We start from the raw sequence: 24,114 nt of genomic DNA on the forward strand, positions 1-24,114 counted from the left end.
ATAATATTTATTAAAAATATTATTCCATGGTAAAAAATTACTTTAGGAAGTACATAGTGAAAACCTAGAAAATCTTCCTTTGTTGTATAGACATTTATTGTGAAAAAGTTTTTCAGAAGTAGTAATTATTGATAAAGGTCATTGTGATAAAAATCAGTTCTTTTAAAAAGTACCTATGTTTAAAAAAAAAAAAAGTACCTATGTTTTTGCTCTTATAAAAAGATGGGTATTTATCATCTCTCTACACTTAGTATATTTTATGAATATTTGGGGGACATTTTGAAATAGTATTTTTTATTTGTAGGTCAAAAAGCAAATTAATTTTATGGATGACCTTGACTTAACGGAGTCATCTGGAACAGCTTCAGAGGATTCCAAGTTGCCTTGCTCTAAGTATATGAGTTGCAAGTCGCTAATTGTACCAGTTGGCCAGGATCGTAAAGGTAGGACCATTGTATAAGTAGAAAGCCTTTGTATGTATATTACTGTAGCAATATGTGCCCATCTTGTATAGTGCTGTACCACACAACACTCATGAGCTACTCATCTCAGAAATATGTTTTATATGAGAATAGAGAACTGTTGAATACTCTCAGCCAAAGGCTATAATTTCCACTCTATGTTTTGTCATGGGAATGACACACCTGATGTGTTGTTAACTCCGCTTCTCTTCTGTGCCGTCACCCAAGGTCAGGTTACCATTATTTTTCTCCTAGAATACTGAAATAACCTCAGGACTGTTTTCCCTGTCATTCCACCTCCCAGAATCTTGGTCTACACTGCAACCAGTTATCATAATCTTTAAAAATTCATGTTTCATCACGTTACTCCCTTGCTTAAAGCTTCGCTATTACTTCTCATTGCTCTAAGGTGAAAGACCACAGTACTCTAGCTTCATCTTGTGTTGTTTCATATCCTTCTTCTTCTTCTTTTTTTTATTTTAAAGATTTTATTTATTTGACAGAGAGAGACACAGCAAGAGAGGGAACACAAGCAGGGAGAGTGAGAGAGGGAGAAGCAGGCTCCCCGCCGAACAGGAAGCCCGATGCGGGGCTCGATCCCAGGACTCTGGGATCATGACCTGAGCTGAAGGCAGATGCTTAACGACTGAGCCACCCAGGCGCCCATGTTTCATATCCTTCTTTCCATCTGTGTCTCAGCCACTGTTTTAGTTGTTTTTTCCTATAATAGAGCTTTTTTTTCCCCCAACAGCTTTAGTTAGGTAAACTGCACATATATGAAGTGTATAATTTGATAGTTTTGACATATGTATATGCATATGAGACCATAACCGTAATTCAGGCAGTCAACATATCTATCACCCGTAAGTCTCATGTCTCTATATTCCCTTGTTACGAAACTGCCAAATTGTTTTCTAAAGTAGTTGTACCATTTTCCATTCCCACCAGCAGTGTATGAAAGTTCTAATTTCACCCTGTATATTCATGAACACTTAGTATTGTCAGTTTTTTAAATCTTAGCCATTCTGATGGGTATGTAATATATATATAATTATGGTTTTAATATACATTTCCCTAATAACTGTTAATGTTGAGCATATTTTCATGTGCTTATTTGCCATCTGTATATCTGCTTTGAACTATCCAAATCCTTTGTCATTTTAAAAATTAGGTTGTTTTCATATTTGTTGAGTTTTGAGAATTCTTTGTATATTCTAGATATAGTTCCTTTATCACCTATATATATTTTTTAAGATTTTATTTATTAATTTGACGGGGAGAGAGACAGCTAGAGAGGGAACACAAGCAGGGGTAGTGGGTGAGGGAGAAGCAGACTCTCCACTGAGCAGGAAACTCAATGTGGGGTTCGATCCCAGGACCCCAGGATAATAACCTGAGCCAAAGGCAGACACTAAACAACTGAGCCACCCAGGCGCCCCTCACCTATATTTTTTTGTAAAGATTTTCTCCCAATCTGTGACTTTTCATTGTCTCAACAGTGTCTTTTGAAGAGCAGTTTTTCTTTTTGATGAAATCCAGTTTATCCATTTGTTCTTCTATGGATTTTTGCTTTCGGTGTTCCTATCTAAGAAATCTTTGCCTAGCACAAAGTCAGAGGTTTTCTCTCATGCTTTCTTTTAGAAGTTTCGTAGTTTAAAAACGAAGTTTTATAGTTTTAGGTCTTACCTTTAGATCTGTGATCCATGTGATCCATGTCATCCATTTTGTATTCTTTTTTTTAATGATTTTATTTATTTATTTGACAGCGAGAGAGAGAGCATGAGCAGGGGGAATGGCAGGCTGAGGGAGAGGGAGAAGCAGGCTCCCCGCTGAGCAGAGAGCTGGACATGGGGCTCGATCCCAGGACCCTGGGATCATGACCTGAGCCAAGGCAGACACTCAACCGAGACACCAAGGCACCCCCATTTTGTATTCTTTTTTTTGCTTATGATGAAAGGTATGGATCCACGTTCATGCTTTTTGCGTATGGATATCCAGTTGTTCCAGCACCATTTGTTGAAAAGGCTATATTTTCTCCACTTCATGCCATTGTGTCTTTGTCAGGATCAGTTGACCATATGTGTGTGGTTTTTTTTTTTTTTTTAAAGATTTTATTTATTTATTTGAGAGAGAGAGCACATGAGAGGGGGGAGGGTCAGAGGGAGATGCAGACTCCCTGCCGAGCAGGGAGCCGGATGCGGGACTTGATCCAGGGACTCCAGGATCATGACCTGAGCCGAAGGCAGTCGCTTAACCAACTGAGCCATCCAGGCGCCCCTCTGTGTGGTTTTATTTATGGACTCTATTCTGTCCCATTGATCTCTTTGGCCTTCTTGATGTCAATATCATGCTGTTTTAATTACTACCAGTTTATGATAATTTTTGAAATCAGGTAGTTAGTGTTAGTCCTCCAGTTTTGTTCTTTTTCAGGGTTCTTTTGCAATTCTATTCTAGATCCTTTGTGTTTCCAGAACATGAATTGTATTTATTTTATTTATTTATGTTTTCCACATGAATTTTAGAGTCAGCTTCTCATTTTCTAAAAAAAAAAAAAAAAAAAAACAACTCTGGTGGTCTTCTGGAGATCAGGTTTGGATTAGGTTGAATCTACAGATTAATTTTAATAATATTGAATTTTTCAACCCCGAACAGATTATCTCTCTCCATTTTTATAAGTCTTTAATTTTCTTGGTAATATTTTGTAGTTTTTAGTGTATAGTTATTTTTATCTTTTATGATATTACCTGTCATTATTTTTTATTTTTCAATGCAGTTTCAATTTTTTAATTAATTAAAATTAATTTTTAATTCTTAAGTTTTAATTTTTTTGTTGCTAATATGTAGAAATACAGTTGATTTTTGTATAATGATTCTTTGTCCTCCAAAGTTGATGAGTTCATTTATTAGTTCTAGTAGCTTTTTAAAAAATTCTGTCAGATTTTCTACATAACCAAAGGTTATCAAACTTCACTGTTTTACTAATTTCTTAAGGTGGAGCCAAAGGTCATCAATTTGAGACTTTTCTTCTTTTTTAATATATACATTCAGTGTTGTAAATGCTCATATGAGTGCTAGTATAGCAGGGTTTCAGAAATTCTAATATGTTATGTGTATTCAGTTCGGAATACATTCTAATTTCTTTTTTTCAGTACTTCATTGACCCAGGGGTTATTTAAAGATTTTATTTATTTGAGAGAGAGAGAGAGAGAGCCTGAGCTCGAGGAGAAGCAGCCTCTCCTCTGAGCAGGGAGCCAAATGTGGGGCTGATCCCAGGACCCTGAGATCATGACCTGAGCTGAAGGCAGACGCTTCATCAACTGAGCCACCCAGGTGCCCTGACCTAGGGGTTATTCAGATGTGTGTTAATTAGTTTGTGATCGCAGAGCACACTTTTATGACTTCAGTCCTTTTGACTGACTCCTTTTATTACAATTTATTTTATGACCCAAAATATAGTCTCTTTTGGTAAGTGTTCCATGGATACTTGAGAAGAATGGTGGTGTTCCAGTCTACTATACCCTTGCTGATTTTCTGCCTATTGAAATCTCAGACTATAACTGTGAATTTGCCTGTTTCTCTAGTTCTCTAATTCTCTAATTCTATCAATTTTTGCTTTCTGTATTTTTGAACCTATTAATAGATGCATAAACATTTAGGTTTGTTATGCTTCTTTTAATTGACCCTTCTATCATTATAAAATGACCTTATTTATTGCTGCTAGTGTTTTTTGCTTTGAAATCTATTTTGTCTGGTATTAATATAGCCACTCAGGCTCAGCCTTCTTTTGTCAAGTTGTTAGTGTGGTCTGTCATATTTCTGGCCTTTTAAAAAATGTGTGTCTCTACACTTAAAGCATATTTTTTTAATAGGTTGCATACAGTTGGGTCTTCCTTTTTCATCCATTTTGACAGTCTGCCTTTTAATTGAGGCTTTTAGACCATTTTCATTTAATGTGATTATTGAGGTCGTTGATTTGAATCTGTCATCGTGTTGTGTGACTTCCATTTGTCCTTTCTGCTTTTTGCTCCTATTCTCTTCCTTTTCTGCTGTCTTTTAAATTAATCAAGTAATTTTTATGATTTAGTTTTATTTATGTGAGTATGTATATGTATGTATTTTGCTTACTCTAGCTATAACTCTTTAGTTGTGCTATTTTAGTGATTAGGGTTTAAAGTATATGACTTAAGCATCACAGTCCACCTTTGAGTAATGTTATGCCCCATCATAGTAATTTAAGAAAACTATAATGGCTTACTTCCATTTCTTCTCTCCTAGCCAGATTCTTCTGGATCTGTGGGATGATAGTTTTCATTATTTAGAAAGGTTTTGGTCATTTTTTCTTTTCTTTTTTAAAGATTTTATTCATTTATTTGAGAGAAGGAGAGTGAGAGTGTACGAGCGGGGGACGGGGCGGGGCAGAGGGAGAAGCAGACTCCCCAGTAAGCAGGGAGTCTGACACGGGGCTTGATCCCAGGACCCTGAGATCATGACCTGAGCTGATGGCAGACACTTAACCGACTGAGCCACCCAGGCACCCCTAAAATATCTTTTATATTGAAGTCATTCAGTATATAATTGTTTAAAGTATGAGTGAGTGAATGTGAAAGCACACAGTCCTTTATATGCAAAAAGTACTCACATATTTTATTTCTTTTTTTTTAAAGATAAATTATTTGAGAGAAAGAGAGCATGAGTGGGGGGTGGGAGAGAAGAACAGAGGGGAAGTCGGGGGAAGAACCTCAAGCAGACTCCGTGCTGTGTGTGGAGCCTGACGTGAGGCTCGATCCCACGACTCTGAGATTATGACCTGTGCTGAAACCAAGAGTTGGATGCTTAACCAACTGAGCCACCTAGGTGCCCTATATATCTTATTTGTTTTTTCTCTGATGTAGATTCTACTACTTTACTAAAAATCCAGGATGCGATTCTTTTGTATAAAAAATTAGTAGAACTTAAAAAAAATCAGTGTAAACAACTTAAAAGAAAAAATAAAGAAATGGAAAATAAGATTAATGGACTACAAAAGGAGCTATCAGAAACAAAAGAGTTGAAATTGCAGTTGGAGCATCAAAAAGTGAAATGGGAACAAGAACTTAGCGATTTGAGGTATGACATCTTGGTTTTAAGGAAATAGTTGAACTATTTACCTTTTTTTTTTTTAATAGGCTCCACACCCAATGAGGGGCTTGAACTCACAGCTGTGAGGTCAAGAGTTGCATGCTCTACCAACTGAGCCAGCCAGGTGCCCCTTGAACTCTTTACTTTTGTACTACAGATGTGTAGGAGAAGTTTGATAATTGCTAACTTACCTTCTGGAATTTTTATTTTTATTTTTATTTTTTTAATTTTTTAATTTTTTTAATTTTTAAAGATTTTTATTTATTTATTTGAGAGAGAGAATGAGATAGAGAGCATGAGAGGGAGGAGGGTCAGAGGGAGAAGCAGACTCGCTGCCGAGCAGGGAGCCCGATGCGGGACTCGATCCTGGGACTCCAGGATCACGATCTGAGCCGAAGGCAGTCGCTTAACCAACTGAGCCACCCAGGCGCCCCCTTCTGGAATTTTTATAGGGAAGAAAACGTCTTTAGTAGTGTGAAGTATGAGATTCTTCAAAATAATTTAGCAAGTTCTTGACAGTGAATACTTCTACTGATAATTTAATGTATATTCCAAATCATAATTTTAATGACCATATAGAAGTACACCATATGGAATCCTCATTATTTAACAAATTGCATTTTGGTTATTTTCCATTTTTCTATACTTTAATTAATGCTGTAAGGAATGTTTTATATAAATCTGTTTCTACAATTCTGGTTACTTGGAATAAATTCTTCAATACCGTATTGTTTGCTTAAAGTATAAAAATTTTTAAAGGAGGTCTTTGATCCTATTTTTAAATTGTTCTCTGGGAAGTTTATATTAATTTATATGCCCATCAACAGAGTATGAAATGGCCATTTTTCTCAAGACAGGAAAAATTTTAAAAATTTGTTCAGTTTTAAACATACGCAGTGATTAAAAAGTAAAATGGAAAATGATTACTGCTAAGTTTTCTCAATATCTCTCTTATAAATAAATCCAAAAGTCTGTGTGGTAAGCACATATGACTCTTTATTGTTTCCTTAATTAATATGGATCCTGTGTTCTAAAAGGGGTTTTCAAATGATTTATAAAATGGATAATCGGGGTGCCTGGGTGGCTCAGTTGGTTAAGGGTCTGCCTTCGGCTCAGGTCATGATCCCAGGGTCCTGGGATTGAGCCCTTGATCTCTGCTCGGTGGGGAGCCTACTTCTCCCTCTCCCTCTGCCTGCTGCTCCCTCTGCTTGTGCTCTCTCTCTCTGTCAAATAAATAAATAAAATCTTTTAAAAAAGTAAAATGAATAATAATCAACAAGGTAAATTGACAATATTGCAGAAGAAGAAACGTAAAATGTATAGGGCTATCTATATAAAATGTATAGATATTAGACTCCCCAGCCTAGTCCTGGATCACCATAATCTGCAGGTGTATGTTGTGTAAATGACATCTGCAGATGCTGTCTTATACTGCAAATTATTTTTGGAGGTACCTGTGATGTTTTGTGAAGTAGAAATTTACTTCTAGTGAATTTATAAACTTTCTTATAAGGAGCAACTTCTCTTTTTATTTAGTAACTAAATTATCTGTTCTAATGGAGGAGTAATTATGACTATATGGGGAAAATGATAATTTTTAATTCTAACTTTCTTGAAAAATTTCAAAATTCCTTTCTCTACAATATCTACCAGAGTTAGTACTAAAACTTATTACTAAACTGCATAACGCTTTCTCATTACTTCTTTTCAACTATATATATCTTTTGGAAGAGATTGAAGTGAGAAAGTAAACATGAGCCTGAGAAAGGAAAAAAATTGAGAACATAGAAATTTCATTTGGATAATAAATCAACATATGTGGAACCAGATCATAAAATGAACTTTCTATTACTTACAAAACATTTTTAAATAAGCACATTTATTTGCAGATTTACCTTCAAACAAGAAGAAAAAAAAAGAAGAAATGCTGATAAATTATATGAAAAAATGAGGGCGCAATTCAGAGAAAAAGAAGAGCAGTATAATAAAGAAGTTGAAATGAAACAACAACTTGAACATACTTTTGCAACAGTAGGTGTGGAATTGAGGACTGTAAGGAATAATTTGGATCAGGTAAATCTTTGATAAAAATTGCATATTTCCATCAATATTATTTATAATATACCCTTGATTTAATGTATATTATTTAGGTATAAAATAGATAAAAAATTTAATTTTATTCTAATAGGAACTATAATATTTTTAGTTAAAATTATTAACTTATTGGAATTCTTGGCTTCTCATATATGCTCTCTCTCTATTTTCTGAATGAAGGGATAGAAGGTAAATTGAGATAAATGTGAAGGTTGGCTTTTTTTTTTAAGATTTTATTTATTTTTAGAGAGAGAGCATGAGCAAGGGAAGGAGCAAATGGGGAGGGAGAGGGAGGGAAAAGAATCTCAAGCAGACTCTGCGCTGAATGAAGAGCCCGACTCAGGGTTGGATCTTACAACCCTGAGACCATGACCTGGGCCAAAACCAAGGGTAGGACACTTAAGCAACTGAACCACCCAGGCACCCCAGTTTTGGATTTTTTATGTTAAAATACAGGCTAAATCGCCTTGAGACTATGATGGAACTGGTTAAATGTTTTGTAAAGAAATTTTATTTTCACATACTTTATCTTCTTGTATTTTTACCTTATGACAAATTTAGCTGTCATTTAAATTAAAATTTGAGTTATTCATGCAGGATAAAAATCCTTGTATTTAAAAAGGCTACTTCTTTTGAACATTATTTTTAAGTTCTCTTAAACTTTTGAATTTTTTTAAAAAGATTTTATTTATTTATTTGGCAGAGAGATAGAGAGAGAGCACAAGTAGGCAGAGAGGCAGGCAGAGGGAGAGGGAGAAGCAGACTCTCCACCGAGCAGGAAGCCCGACGTGGGGCTCGATCCCAGGGCCCTGCGATCATGACCTGAGCTGAAGGCAGCCGCTTAACCGACTGAGCCACCCAGGCGCCCCTGACTTTTGTCTTTGTAATGGTGTGATCCAAAATCCTAATGAAAATATGTCTCTAGGTTGTAGAGGAGCGAAATGACGCTAAGTTACAACTTTCTCGAGAACAGAATGCCAGAGTATTACAAGATGGAATTCTAAAGAATCACCTTTGCAAACAAAAGGAGATTGAAGTGGGTAATAACAGAATGAATTCTGGGGTATTTTCTTTAGTTATTTTTAAGTACATGTGTGTATGTATTTGTATGTATATACATTTTATTTTCTGAAATTATTATTTTTTCTCCATGTATGCATACATATAAATTAAAAACCAACACTGTAGATCATGGAAAGCATAGAGGATTTTTAAAACATATATATATATGTGTGTGTGTGTGTGTGTGTGTGTGTGTGTGTGTATTTGGGGGCCATAGGGGGTGGTGACATTTTTGGTCCAGTGGATAAAGTAATATCCTTAATTTAAATGCGTTTGTCTGCAAGAGTCAAATAGTGACATTCATCATGTCCTCATCCAAAGGAGAGGCTTTTATTATTTTCCATAAGAATTGTTGAACTTTCCATATGCTCAAAACTATTGCTACTAACAACATATGTTTCAATTTTTGGCAGTTGCTTCATCACCTCTGTATTGAAAGAGAAGCTAGCTTAACACTGCCACTGATGAACAGGAGAAGAGTGTAGCCTGTTGAGAGACTTTCTTTTGGATTTAGTCTCTACTTTTGAGAAAAGTAGCAATTTGCTCCAAGTAGTATCCTATTTCATTACAAGGCGCTTTTGAAACAATTATATGCTAATGACAACTTATTGATGAGTGTTTTATTCCTAATAAAATAGCTCCGTGTATTTTCCCCTATTTTAAACATTTTAAACATCATGAAGAGGAAGTTAAACTTATTGCAGCAGCAAATAATCTCATGATTTTTCTAAGAGCTGTACAAATTTTACCTTATGTACCATCAGTATTTTGAAATATAAGGCTTCTATTGTATGTATGATTTACACTAGAGAAGAGCTGTGGTTTGGTGTAAGAGCACTAGTAGTGGAGTGAGAAGACCTGGGGAAAGTCCTGCAGCTCACTTAATGTTTTTAACCTCTCCATTCTAGAATTGTGATAACTAAAAAGTTCACTGATGTCGGTAGAAGTGTTTATAGTATAGTGACTGGATTTGTCAGTTATCAGTAGATGTAATTCTTATATGTGACTATAGAAATGTTAGAAAAGTAGAATTTGTATGGAATATTGCCAGGAAAAAAGAATTTTAGGAAATTGAATCTGTCAAAATAAAGGCAGAGCTCTGGATTTTATCGTGGGGTAGCTGTGTCAGATATCAGAGTGTAAATTCAATTTTTAGTGTAATCAGATTTATTAATCTTTTATGTCAGGCTTTCTGGGTTTGTTGTAAATCAGAGAAAGACCTTTGCAGGTCTGAGATTCTTAAAAATTGTGTCTTGCTTTCTTTTCTCCTTTCATGCATTCACTGTCTTCAATTAAATTTTTGAAACTTTGGGAATTTATGCTTGTATCAAGTTTGAGGTTTGGACCCAACTTTATTTTTTTCCAGTTGGGATATCCACTTACTGCAACCTGTTCATTGTATAAACACAGGTTTTTCTTTAATTTCAGAGAAAATCAGGATAATGTCATTTTATTGAGTTCCAGCTAAAAGTCTCCTTTGTTTTACTTAGATTTCTAATAGTCATAAAGAAGAAAAAGATCTGTTGCCTAAAACCCACATGTGGCAGGATGAAATTGCCATGCTAAGACTGGAAATAGACACAATAAACAGTAAGAACCAGGAAATGGAAAAGAAATATTGTGAAGACATTGAAATTATAAAAGAAAATGTCAGTCTTCTAAAGGCCATAAAACTGAATGAGGAAACATTAACAAAAACAATATTAGAATATAGTGGACAGATTGATGCTCTGACCACTGAGAATACAATGCTAAAGTCTAAACTGGAGAATGAAAAGCAAAACAAAGAAAGACTGGACACACAAGTTGAATCATATCGAGCTAGACTAGCTACTGCTCTAGAGGATTATGATCAAAGTCAGGCGTCAAAAAGAGACCTAGAACTTGCTTTCTGGAGAGCAAAAGATGAATGGTTTTGTCTGCAGGACAAACTGAATTTTGATGTGTCTAACCTAAAAGAAAATAATGAGCTTCTTTCTCAAAACCTTTCTAAAGCTGAAAGTGAATTCAATACTTTAGAAATTGAGCTCCATCACACAAGAGATGCTCTCAGGGAAAAGACTTTGGTTCTAGAATGTGTACAGAGAGACCTAAGTCAAACACAGTGTCAGAAAAAGGAAATGGAACACATGTATCAAAATGAACAAGATCAAGTGAATAAATACATTGGAAAGCAGGAATCCTTAGTGGAGAGATTATCTCAACTACAAAGTGAAAATATGTTGCTTCAACAGCATCTAGATGATGCTCACAACAAAGCTGCCAGTAAAGAACATGTAGTAATTAATATCCAAGACCAGTTTCAGGGTATCATAAAAAAACTTCAAGCTGAAAGTGAAAAACAAGGTCTTTTGCTGGAAGCAAGCAATAGAGAGTTAATCAATGAATGCAATCTTTTAAAAGAAAGAATGTATCAGTATGAAAAGGAGAAAGTAGAAAGAGAAGTTAGTATCCAGAAAGATAAATATTTTTGAAGCTTTCTAAGAGAAAATTCAAAGTAATATTTGATTATTATTATTATTTTTTTTTTAGAGAGAAAGAGTGCACCTGCACAAGAATGGGAGTGGGGCAGAGGGAGAGGGAGAGAGAATCCCAAGAGGGCTCCACATCAGAGAACTCCGCCTCATGACCCCGAGATCGTGACCTGAATGATTATGGCTGAATTTTGAATCTAGTTGAACATAAAAAATATATAGACTATAATTCAGCATAACTTATATCCAGCAAATAAAAATTAGACTTGAGAGGGGCTTTAATTTGAATAAAATTGTTGTGTCATCTATGAAAGTTTAAGAGGTTAAGTTATAAATTGTTAATAGTAGGCTGATACTAATAATTTAGTCTTATACTGCTAAAATAATAATTTTAATCTTTGTCACCACATTTTAATACCATGATGAACAGATAAATGGAAATGTTCATACCTGCAATGAGCATGTTGAAATTGAGATTCAATTAAGTGGATTCACTTGACGGTTTACTCCAGATTTCCCACATGAACTGAAGTGTAGACGCTGTATCTCAGTACTTTTCCTTTGGTAGCTTTTTATACATTTTAGGTTGAAATAATTTTATTTTTATTTATATAAATTTGAATTTTTAGTCTGAAATCGTGTGTCTTATGACCTTTTAACTCTTTGCAGGCACTTTTCATTAAATCATAATTTGGGACAACTATGGTGAGCTTTAGCAAAACTGTTTGATTTAATCTTCCCACTGCTATTTATAATTTTTTAAGGCAATTTTACAAATAATTTGCTTATTTCAAAGCTCAATGACTATCATTTGGGCATAAGTTTGTCCAATACAAAGAGAATTGTATCTGTAATATTTTAATTTGGCATTGGATCTCCATTTTCAGACTAATGAGGGGTGGCAGGATTCTTGTACTGTAGCAGGAATGGAGGCCAGGGAGGGAGGTGAAAGCCAGGTTATCTAGGGCCTTGAAGCCCATTAGCATGACTTCACTTTTGTTCTGAGATAGTAATCTATTGGAAGGATTTGAGCAGAGGATTGAATATGTGAGGAACTTTGACATTAATTTAAGCCTCTAATAAAAAAGAGGGAAACCATGTCATCATGTAGAATTTACCACTGCTAGGCCCACCTGTATACCCATTTCTTTTTGAGACTTCAGTAGGGTGGGAAGCTTTGCAGATTCATCAACAAGGAATGGAGAGTGGGGCTGAATTAATTATCTAAGTAACATAACACTGACTAGGCAGGAGGATAACACCTGTATGTGGTGATATTTTTCGAAGTACATATGTTAGAGTTATATATTATTAATATAACTTAATAGTAAGATAATTTATAAAATCAGTAGCAGAAACGTCTTATTAGGTAGCTGTGAGACACCTTCAACTAGAACTGGCTGATGCCCTAAAAAAACAATCTATGTCAGAGGCTTCGCTGGAGGTTACATCACGTTGCCGTATTAATTTAGAAGATGAGACACAGGATTTGAGGAAGAAATTAGGTCAAATCAGAAGTCAGGTATTTATTAAATGTAGCATGTCAACAGTTAATCTGTACCAGGTTAATACAAAGTGTTTTAGGATGCTAATTTCTATGAACCATTTTCTTTTGTATTTTCATTATAATTTAGTGTAATTTTAGTATCTTCACAATGCACTTATTTCTTAAACTTTGACTTTCATTCTGCTATTTGTGTTATACATTTTTTTTTCTTACAGTATTTACCCTTAGGAAAGGTGAGACTTATGCATCATTCCTCACAGAAATTGAGGGACTTTTTTTTCCTACTAAACAACTTTTTTAAAGATTTATGTATTATTTGAGAGAGAGCGAGAGTGCGTGCGCAGGCACACGCGTGAATGGGTGGAGAGGCAGAGGGAGAGGGAGAGAATCTCGAGCAGACTCCCTGCCCAGCACAGAGCCCCACGCCTGCTCGATTCCATGATCCTGAGCTGAAATCATGAGTTGGATGCTTAACCAACTGAGCCACCCAGGTGCAATGTTTTTTAATGATATCTCTGTTACCATGATGAGGTGAGCCATACAAAATCAGAAGATAATCCTTAATGGAATGTTTCAGACAATGGTCTTATTTCTCATGTTCACTTTTATGAACGGATATAGAATCTGTACTGATTTTAGGATAACTTGTACAGAAAAGTCATTTTACAAACCAGTTGAACTTAGGCATTTCCTTCATTTTCTTTTCCTTTTAGATATATTGTAAATGCATAGAAATAGTCAGATCATGTGTAGTATATACACCCAAAAGAGAGAATTAAGAAATTAAGAATGGGTCCTGCCATTGTTTTTTGTTTTTTTTTTTTTTAAGATTTTCTTTATTTGACAGAGAGAGACACAGCGAGAGAAGGAACACAAGCAGGGGGAGTGGGCAAGGGAGAAGCAGGCTTCCCGCCGAGCAAGGAGCCTGATGTGGGGCTTGATCCCAGGACCCTGGGACCATGACCTGAGCCGAAGGCAGCCACTTAATGACTGAGCCACCCAGGCGCCCCCATTGGATTTTTTAAAAACTTTATTGAGATATAATGCCCATACCATACAATTCACCCAGTTAACATGTATAGTTCAGTGTTTCTGATCATATTCATAGAGTTGTGCAACTATCACTGCCATCAAGTAGAACATTTTCATCACCCTGAAAAGAAACCCTTAGCCCTTGAGCCCCCAGCCTCAGGCAACCACCAGTCTACTTTCAGCCTCTATAGAGTTGCCTATTCTGAATATTTCATATAAAGGGGGTCACACAATGTGTGGTCCTTTGTGACTAGCTTCTTTTACTTAATGTTTTCAGGGTTCATCTGTGTTATAGCATATATCAGTGCTTCATTTTTTTTTTTAATTGTCCAACAGTACTCCATTGTGGGCCAAAACCCTTGTTCATTCATCATTTGATGCACCTTTGGGTTGTTTCCCACTTTATGGCCATTAATAATGCTGCTCTGAACGTTGATTTAATTGTTGTCTGGACATCTGTTTTTATTTCCCTGCCATCAGATTTTATCCTCTGAGTTAATTGGATTGATTTCACCATCTCTCAGCCTTTTACTCATGCTGTCCTTTCTGTCCTCTTAGTTTCCCTTCCTCTTGCCTAGTCCTACACTATTCAGACCTGGCTCATAGTCTCTCATTCTCCAGGAAGCTCTCTCTGACTATTCTAATTCCCACTGACTTTACTCTCTTCACACGTGTCTCATGTAGTCTATGCAGAACAATTTAGTCCACAATTTAGTCCTTTATTTTACATTGGTTTTATTTTTTTCGTGAGAGATAATTTTGTCTTTCTAAGTACACATTTATCTAAGGGGGAAAATATGGGATATGCATGGTACCTATCCTTGTATAAATTGAGAATATTTTAACTTAACAGTGTTTAGGATAAAATTAAGTACATTATACCATATCAATAATTTCTGATTGAAAACATTGACATAACAAAGCTTTTATTCTAAATGTATTTTAAGCAATTAAATGTAAAATTGAAAGCATTTAATCTGACAGAGGAGAAGTGTTCAATCAAATGTTTGTTTTTCCCCCTCACTGTGGAAAAACAGCTATATTTGCCTTTCTTCATTTTGCAGCCAGTACTGAGATTACTTTACCAACTATAAAGCTCCGGGCAAAGCTTTTCTTTTTTCTTTTTTTTTTTTTTAACCTTTCTTTTTTAAAGTTTGTTTGTTTGTGTATTTATTTATGTAATTTCTACACCCATCGTGGGGCTTGAACTCATGAGGACAAGGTCAAGAGTCGCATGTTCTTACCACTGAGCCAGCCAGGCGCCCCCGGGGACAGTTTTTTCTGATATGCCATACCACGTAGCCTTAATGTATTCATCAGAGTACTTGCTAAAGCAGTGTAACACAGACAGTTGCTAAGATAATATAAACATGAAATGATTTGGGAATGTTGATTTAGCAAGAGTCCATTATTTCCACGTCAGTGGCTTTACCTTGCCTCTGATGGTCATGTAAATATTTATTACTCAGTCTAGGAGGTACTATTTGCCCTGTAGTCCATGAGATTGTCCACTGAGTAGTATAGAGAGGCAGTAAGTTAAAATTATTATAAGTGGAAAAAAGTACTGTTAGCTAGTGGAATTGGTAAAAGTTTTTGAAGTATGGAGGATGTATTCTGGGCCTCATGCTCCCCATTTGCTGCCACTTTCAGTGGTGTGAAGAACGATTTCAGTGTAACTTGTATAAGAGACCACTTTCATTGGCCTACCATCTGCCTAAAATATGAAATATTATTAGAACATAACCTACAGCAACAACAATAATGCTAATTGCAGACAGAATCTGGTATGTGCCACATACCCTTCTAAATAGTTCATGTATAGGGGCACCTGGGTGGCTCAGTCGTTAAGCGTCTGCCTTCGGCTCAGGTCATGATCCCAAGGTCCTGGGATCGAGCCCCGCATCGGGCTCCCTGCTCGGCGGGAAGCCTGCTTCTCCCTCTCCCACTCCCCCTGCTTGTGTCCCCTCTCTCGCTGTTTCTCTCTCTCTGTCAAATAAATACAATCTTTAAAAAATAAAAATAAAAATAAATAGTTCATGTATACTTCCTAAATTAATCTTCCCAACATCCCAGTGTGTAGATACTATTTTTATCTTCATTTTACGAAGAAGAAACTGAGACACAGAAATTTTAAGTAATTTGTTCAGGTCACACAGCTAATACCCAGTGTTCAGACCCCAGGCATTCTGGTTCCTACGAAGATAATGCCTCTCATACTATTCCATGAAATATCTAGTTGTCACTGAAAGCAACATGTTAACTTTTATAATCACTGGAACAGCCATGGTCATTCACATATGTGAATATTTAAAAGTAGAATGGATGTGGTACTTCGAATACAAAAACAGAAATGTTTACCATAAGGTAATTTCGTATCTTTCCCCCTTTGACCAATATATAAATTTGTAGGTTTAGCTGATAAAATATAATTTAAAAACATTAAAAACGTGACATTTTAGTAACTAGAGAAGTCAGCAAACTTTTCTGTAAGGGGATTGTAAATATTTTATTTTATTTTAAGATTTTATTTATTTGAGAGAGAGAAGGAACAGCGGGGAAGGGCAGAGGGAGAGAGAGAGAGAGAAGCAGACTCCCTGTAAATATTTTAGGCTTCGTAGGCCATAGGTCTCTGTTGCAGCAGTTCAAATCTGCTGTAGCCATAAAGCAGTATGTAGAGGAGAGTGTGGCTGTGTCCACTAAAATTTTATTTACAAAAACAGCTGATGGTGGTTTTATACTAGATTGCCAGTAGTTAAAAGTATTTCTTTTTTTTTTCTTTTTTAGTTGCAAGAAGCACAAGATCGACATGCAGAGGCTGTAAGATGTATTGAGACGTCGAAAGATCACGTGCAAAAGTACAATTTAAAGCAGCACAGAAAATACTTGAGTATTTATAAAGCAGAGAAGCAGTGTAGGATGAGAAATATATCAGTTATGATAATAAGTACATCATTGTTAAGCTGGATAAAACTTCCAGCTTTGCGCTATTTGGAAATGCATAAATTTTGCATATTATCTTTAAATTTTGCACATTAACTATAAAACACAACCAGAAAAATGGCACAATTGCCAAATCTTCTACTTTTTAAATTTTTAAGAATTTATGTAAGACCGTCAGATGTTTGTTTAGAAATTATACGGTACTTTTAAAATTTATGTGTGAGAATAATTTTAAAATATTCATTTTAGGCTTGAAGTTGAAAATGCCAAGTTAAAAGTTACAGTCAAAAAACAAGCGTGCAAAATTGAACAACTTCAGGAAAACCTGTTAAGTACAAGTTTGGTAAGTCAGTCTCTTAATTTCTGTCCTACTGAAAAGGAATTTTTATTTCTCTAGTAGTAGTATATAAGACCATTTTGGATAATATGAAAATTCTCACTAATAAAAATGTTTATTGTATTCATATTGTTGCTACTTGCTACTGGTAGTATAATTCCTCTTTATAGATGAAGTTGACTGAATTCATAAATTAATAATTTTTATAGTAAGATTGTAATAAAAAAGATTGTGGTAGTCTAAGATAAGCAATATTTTATACATACCACATTTTATTTATCTATCTGGCAGTGGACAATTGAGTTTTTCTACCTTTTGGCTACTGTTAGTAATGCTGCTGTGAATATTGGCATACAAACGTCCGAGTCCCTACTAATATTTTTCAGTATGTTTAAAAAACCGAAACTTTGAGTCATAATTTGATATTGAATTCTGACTTTCTCTTGTAATCTAAACCCTTCCGTGAGATTTGAGAATGGATTACTTTCATGATAATTTGTTGTGATTTGTAATTATAAATTTGTAATTTGTTGACTTCATCAAGAATGACTACTAGATCATTATGCAAACATTTTTCTCAAAGGAATATATTTTTCTCTTTGTTGGATTTTGAAAAGGAAAAGAGATGCCAGTGAAAAAGTGGAAATGACTGCTCAATCAGGGCCTTACATAGTAACATAGTGCTCCTAGCATTCACTGCAAGTTCAGGAACTTTTTTTTTTTTTTCATTAATTTGAGTTAATCAGCCTTTCAGAGATTTAGCAATCGAATCTCAGAAAAGATTAATGTGCAATCCGGGATTACAACTTATTGATACGTAGTGCAAACTATATAACTATTTACCAAGCAGAACCGGATTATCATGCCATTTATACCCTCCTTCATAGGAGAGGCTACCAATGATTTAAGATGAGAAGACTGCATTGTGAGTCCTAGGTTGGATCAATGAGGTAGATGCACCTACCACTAGTTTCTTTTAGTCACAGAAGCTGCATCCTTGCAAATTTCATTATACAGCTATACCTATCAGGGGAAGTAGCACATTCTGTTGACTGGTCCTTTTTGTGGCCAAAGAAACATCGAAAGTTTCTAAAGTCAGACGATCATCAAAACTGTAATGGGGACTGCATGGGAATCAAAAATTATTTTTTTTCTAGATTTCCTATAAATTAGTCACATTGTATTACTATAGTTTTCATTGAGCAAGTAAGGTGACGATATGTGAATGAGAATGCCAGGAGTTGTCCCCCTACGGTGTCATATAGAAATCTATTAAGGAAGCTATCAAATCTTGTAAAGTTTGTAAGAATATCCGTAGGTATTCTGTAGATTCCAATGGAAATGAATTAGGGTTGTGACATAAAATTATTAGCCACTTTAAGGTCTACCCTGTGAAACAAACACTTAGCTTTCAACCAACTCAGTCCATAGTCCTAACATCTCTAGAAGGATTTTATCTCATGAATCCCCAGGCCAGAGACTACCTGGGTTAAGATATTTGATGGACATAGTTTTGAGGTGAAGTCTGGATTGGGAAGAAGAGATAGCTCTAGGCTGACTTAAGCTTCCAAACAATATAGTCAAGTATGTGTCTGAAAAGAACTTCAGAAGAAGACTTCCATAAGATCCAATCTCTATGGAATAGGAAATTATTCAAAAGAAAACAAAGGCAAACAATTGATAGTCTGACCCTTGGGAGAAACATTTGCATCAGAAAAGAAAAGCAAGACAGAGTATGGTGGTCAGCATCCTAAGGGTAAGGGTGCCCCCCTGAGATGACAAAATAACAATACACTCAAAGTAATACCAAAAAGAGTCAACATAAAATGTACAAAGTTAGCTGTCTAGGGGTACCTGGGTGGCTCAGTCAGTTAAGCGCCTGCTTTCGGCTCAGACCATGATCTCAGGGTCCTGAGATCGAGCCCTGCTCAGCTGGGAGTCTGCTTCTCCCTCTCCCTCTGCTCCTTCCCCCTATTCATGCACTCTCTATTTCAAATAAATAAATTTAAAAAAATTAGCTGTCTATAAAGGTAATCCACATCAGGTAATGGTTTTTGAGTGTGTGGTTGAGAATATTGTCTATGAGGAACGAGAAGGAAGATCAAAAAGTAGAGATGACCTCAGTAAAGGGGTCAAGGCTGGAAATGTAGATTAGAGAATCTGGTTTTGAAGCCTTGAGATTTAACCAACTCTGAGAGGATTTGATAAGAGGAATAGCAAAGGTCAGGGACTAACCGCGGTTGCTGTCATTTAGAAATAAAATGGGATTAGAGAGCAGAGGGAGGGTATGGTCATTGTTTTCAGCTGTTGCTGAGAAGTAAAGCAGGATAAAGACTTTAAAAAAAAGATCCTTGATGACCCTCAAAATTTTTTAGTGGAATTCCAGGATTGAAACTCCGATTTTAGTGTAAAAGAAGAAAATAAGTGTTGGAAAGATGAATCTGTGGATGAGATGACATATGAAAGAATGCTCAAGTCTTGTGAAAGGGGAGAAACAGGATGATAGAAAAAGCTGCAAGAGTGAAGCAAAAGTTTTTATGTAATATCGAGAAGACTTAAACTTTATTTAAAGAGAAAGGTAGTTAACAGAAAAGAAGAAATTGAAACCTTGCGGAGATGCTTGCAATGCTTGCAGAGAAGGAGAGTATCTCATTCTAAAGTCAGACTATCATCAAAACTGTCATGGGGACTGCATAGGAATTTTTCAGAGATTATCTTAAAAAGGTATGATCTCACAAAACCCAGAGTATCTTAAGCTTTGGATGAAAACGTTTCTAGGGCATGTTTAGAAACTAAAATATAAATATAACCACTTTTTTAAATTTTTCATTAACACTTAGTATTAATATGGGTAAGAACCTCTGTATTTAACAAGTAAATTCTGGCAGTTTAAATTCTAGAAAAAATAATGATGAAAATGTAAAATCAGTTTAAGCTGTTTTTAAGAAAGGTCCTTATATTTGAAATTTGTATTTATTGGCATCAGGTTTATAAAACTATATTATATAAAACTTAAAATTATAAATTTTAAACTATATTATATAAATTTAAAATTATAAATTTATAAAATGTATAAAATGTAGTATATGAGCCTTTCTAAACACGTTATTACTTATGAATTCATGAGAAATAATATTTTATGAGAGAAGAATGAGTATCTAGATTTTTAAATATAATTTTCTTTAAAAATTATTTTCAAAGTCTGATGAAGAAAAGGGACAGATAAAGAAATTTATTGAGTTGAGGGACGCCTGGGTGGCTCAGTCAGTTAAGCGTCTGCCTTCAGCTCAGGTCATGACCCCAGGGTCCTGGGATCGAGTTCCGCATCGGGCTCCTTGCTCAGCGAGGAGTCTGCTTCTCCCTCTGCCTGCCACTCCCGCTGCTTGTGCTCTCTCTCTCTCTCTCTGTCTAATAAATGAATAAAATCTTAAAAAAAAAAAAAGAAATGTATTGAGTTGAAACAATCTCTGGAATGTAGTTTGGATCAAGAAATGAAGAAAAATGGTGAATTAGAAAAAGAGATGACTAGGTAAGACTGTAATATTTCAGATAATTTTAACCATTAATTAACGGATTTAACTGTAATTTTACTTTATTAAATACAAATACTTGCCAAAATATTACACTTACTCTTTAATGATTCCTTAAATAATAATATAAATACATAATATAAATATATTAATATAATTATATTATATTAATAATATAATTATAAATTATATAATATATTTATATATAATATATTATATATTATAATTATATAATAATATAATTATAAAATAAATATAATAATATAAATAACATAATATAAATAACATAAATAATAACAATAGTTCCTTTAACAATAACAACTGTAATTTTCATTGTCCATTTTGAAGAGTTTCTGCAAGATATCTTTGTTCTTTGGTAATATTTCCTTTTAATAGTGTTCTTCCCTTCCAACAAGTATTTTAATATCTAAAAACCTGTGTCACTGTTTAATCATATCAAAAGTTATCTTGGTTTGGCTTATATTTTCTTTTTTTTAATATTATTTTTTAAATTTAAATTCAGTTAACCAACATAAAGTATATTATTTTCCAAGGTAGAGTTCAGTGATTCATCAGTCTTATATAACACCCAGTGCTAATTACATTAGGTGCCCTCCTTAATGTCCATCATCCAGTTACCCCATCCTTCTCCCCTCCTATGCTCCAGGAACCCTCAGTTTGTTTCCTATGATTAAGAGTCTCTTGTGATTTGTCTCCCACTCTAATTTCATCTTGTTTTATTTTCCCCTCCCTTCCCCTATGCTCCTCTGTTTTGTTTCTTAAATTCTACATAGGAGTGAAATCAAATGATTATTATCTTTCTCTGACTGACATATTTGGCAAAATACCCTCTAGTTCCATCCACGTCATTGCACGATTTCATTTTTTTTATTGGCTGAGTGATAGTCCATTGTATATATCTACACATCTTCTTTATCCATTCATCTGTCAAGGGACATCGGGGCTCTTTCCACAGTTTGGCTATTGTGGACATTGCTGCTATAAACATTGGGGTGCAGGTGCCCCTTCGGATCACTACATTTGTATCTTTGGGGTAAATCCTTAGTAGTGCAATTGCTGGGTCGCTGGGTAGCTCTATTTTCAACTTGTTGAGGAACCTCCATACTGTTTTCCAGAGTGGCTGTCCCAGCTTGCATTCCCACCAGCAGTGTAAGAGGGTTCCCCGTTGTCTGCATCCCTGCCACATCTGTTGTTTCCTGACTTGTTCATTTTAGCCATTCCAACAGGTGTGAGCTGATATCTCATTGTGGTTTTGATGTGTATTTATTTCCCTGATGCCAAGTGATGTTGGGCATTTTTTCAAGTGTCTGTTGACCATTTGAATGTCTTCTTTGGAGAAATGTCTGTTCACGTCTTCCATGTTTCTTGACTGGATTATTTGTTCTTTGGGTGCTGAGTTTGATAAGTTCTTCTATATAGATTTTGCATACTAGCCCTTTATCTGACATGTCATTTGCAAATACCTTCTCCCATTCTGTCAGTCGTCTTTTGGTTTTGTCGACCGCTTCCTCTGCTGTGCAAAAGCTTTTTATCTTGATGAAGTCTTTGTTTCCCTTGCCTTTGGAGACGTGTCTAGCAAGAAGTTGCTGTGGCCCAGGTCACAGAAGTTGCTGCCTATGTTCTCCTCCAGGATTTTGATGGGTTCCTGTCTCACATTTAGGTCTTACATCCATTTTGAGTCCATTTTTGTGTATGGTGTAAGAAAATGGTCCAGTTTCATTCTTCTGCATGTGGCTGTCCACTTTTCCCAACACCATTTGTTGAAGAGACTGTCTTTTTTCCCATGGCTGTTCTTACCTGCTTTGTCGAAGATTAGTTGACCATAGAGTTGAGGGTCCGTTTCTGGGTTCTCTGTTCTGTTTCATTGGCCGATGTGTCTGTTTTTGTGCCAGTATCATACCATCTTGATGATTACAGCTTTGTCATAGAACTTGAGGTCCGGAATTGTGATGCCACCAGCTTTGGTTTTCTTTTTCAACATTCCTTTGGCTATTCGGGGTCTTTCCTGGTTCCGTACAAATTTTAGGATGATGTGTTCCAGCTCTGTGAAACAAGTTGATGGTATTTTGATAGAGATTGCATTGAATGCACAGATTGCTCTGGGTAGTGGTAGCATAGACATTTTAACAAATTTGTTCTTCCAATCCATGAACATGGAGTGTTTTTCCATTTCTTTGCGTCTTCCTCAATTTCTCTCGTGAGTGTTCTATAGTTTTCATAGTACAGATCCTTTGCCTCTTTGGTTAGGTTGATTCCTAGGTATCTTACGGTTTTTGGTGCAATTGTAAATGGGTTTGACTCCTTAATTTCTCTTTCTTCTGTCGCATTGTTAGTGTATAGAAATGCAACAGATTTCTGTGCATTGATTTTATATCCTGCCACTTTGCTGAATTCCTGTATGAGTTCTAGCAATTTGGGGGTGGAGTCTTTTGGGTTTTCCACATAGAGTATTATGTCACCTGCGAAGAGTGAGAGTTTGACTTCTTCTTTGCCAATTCCCATGCGTTTTATTTCTTTTCATTGTCTGATTGCTGAGGCTAGGACTTCTAGTATTATGTTGGACAGCAGTGGTGAGAGTGGACATCCCTGCCGTGTTCCTGACCTTCAGGGAAAAGCTCGCAGTTTCTCCCCATTGAGAATGATATTTGCCGTGGGCTTTTCATACATGGCTTTTATGGTATTGAGGTATGTGCCCTCTATCCGTGCATCGTGAAGAGTTGTTTGTTTGTTTGTTTTTTTAAAGATTTTATTTATTTATTTGACAGGGAGATAGAGAGAGAGCACAAGTAGACAGAGCGGCAGGCATAGGGGGAGGGAGAAGCAGGCTTTCTGCTGATTAGGGAGCCGGACGTGGGGCTCGATCCCAAGACCCCAGGATCATGACCTGAGCCAAAGGCAGCCGCTTAACTGACTGAGCCACCCAGGCGCCCCATGAAGAGTTTTAATCAAGAAAGCATGCTGTACTTTGTCAAATGCTTTTTCTGCATCCATTGAAGGAATCATACAGTTCTTGTCCTTTCTTTTATTAACGTAGCATATCACGTTGATTGATTTGCGGATGTTGAACCACCTTTGCAGCCCAGGAATAAGTCCCACTTGGTTGGGGTGAATAATCCTCTTAATGTACTGTTGGCTCCTATTAGCGAGTATGTTGATGAGAATTTTTGCATCCGTGTTCATCAGGGATATTGGTCTGTAATTCTCCTTTTTGGTGGGGTCTTTGTCTGGTTTTGGGATCAAGGTAATGCTGGCCTCATAGAAAGAGTTTGGAAGATTTCCTTCCATTTCTATTTTTTGAAACAGCTTCAGAGGAATAGGCATTAATTCCTCTTTAAGTGTTTGTTAAAACTCCCCAGGGAAGCCATCCGGCCCTGGAGTTTTGTTTCTTGCGAGATTTTTGATTACTGCTTCAATTTCCTTGCTGGTTGTGGGTCTGTTCAGGTTTCCTGTTTCTTCCTGTTTCAGTTTTGGTAGTTTCTACCTCCCTAGGAATGCATCCATTTCTTCCAGATTGCCTAATTTGTTGGCATATAGTCAT

General features: G+C 35.8%; 1 protein-coding gene across 1 annotated transcript in view; it reads left to right on the top strand.

The window, feature by feature from the left end:
* The first annotated feature begins 276 nt into the window (after positions 1-276).
* The window catches only part of CCDC144A (coiled-coil domain containing 144A), a 57,959-nt gene continuing 34,121 nt past the window's right edge, over positions 277-24,114 (top strand). Inside the window, exons 1-5 of the mRNA XM_064583922.1 lie at positions 277-443; positions 5,354-5,567; positions 7,469-7,652; positions 8,599-8,736; positions 10,226-11,179. Coding sequence (XP_064439992.1) covers positions 326-443; positions 5,354-5,567; positions 7,469-7,652; positions 8,599-8,736; positions 10,226-11,179 — 1,608 coding nt within the window. The 5' untranslated portion in view covers positions 277-325. The remainder of the gene's footprint in view (positions 444-5,353; positions 5,568-7,468; positions 7,653-8,598; positions 8,737-10,225; positions 11,180-24,114) is intronic.

This window comes from Mirounga angustirostris, unplaced genomic scaffold (assembly GCF_029215605.1).
Source record: "Mirounga angustirostris isolate CCGP_5_RB_7025 unplaced genomic scaffold, mMirAng1.0.hap1 SCAF_138, whole genome shotgun sequence".
In the NCBI taxonomy this organism is placed as follows: domain Eukaryota; kingdom Metazoa; phylum Chordata; class Mammalia; order Carnivora; family Phocidae; genus Mirounga; species Mirounga angustirostris.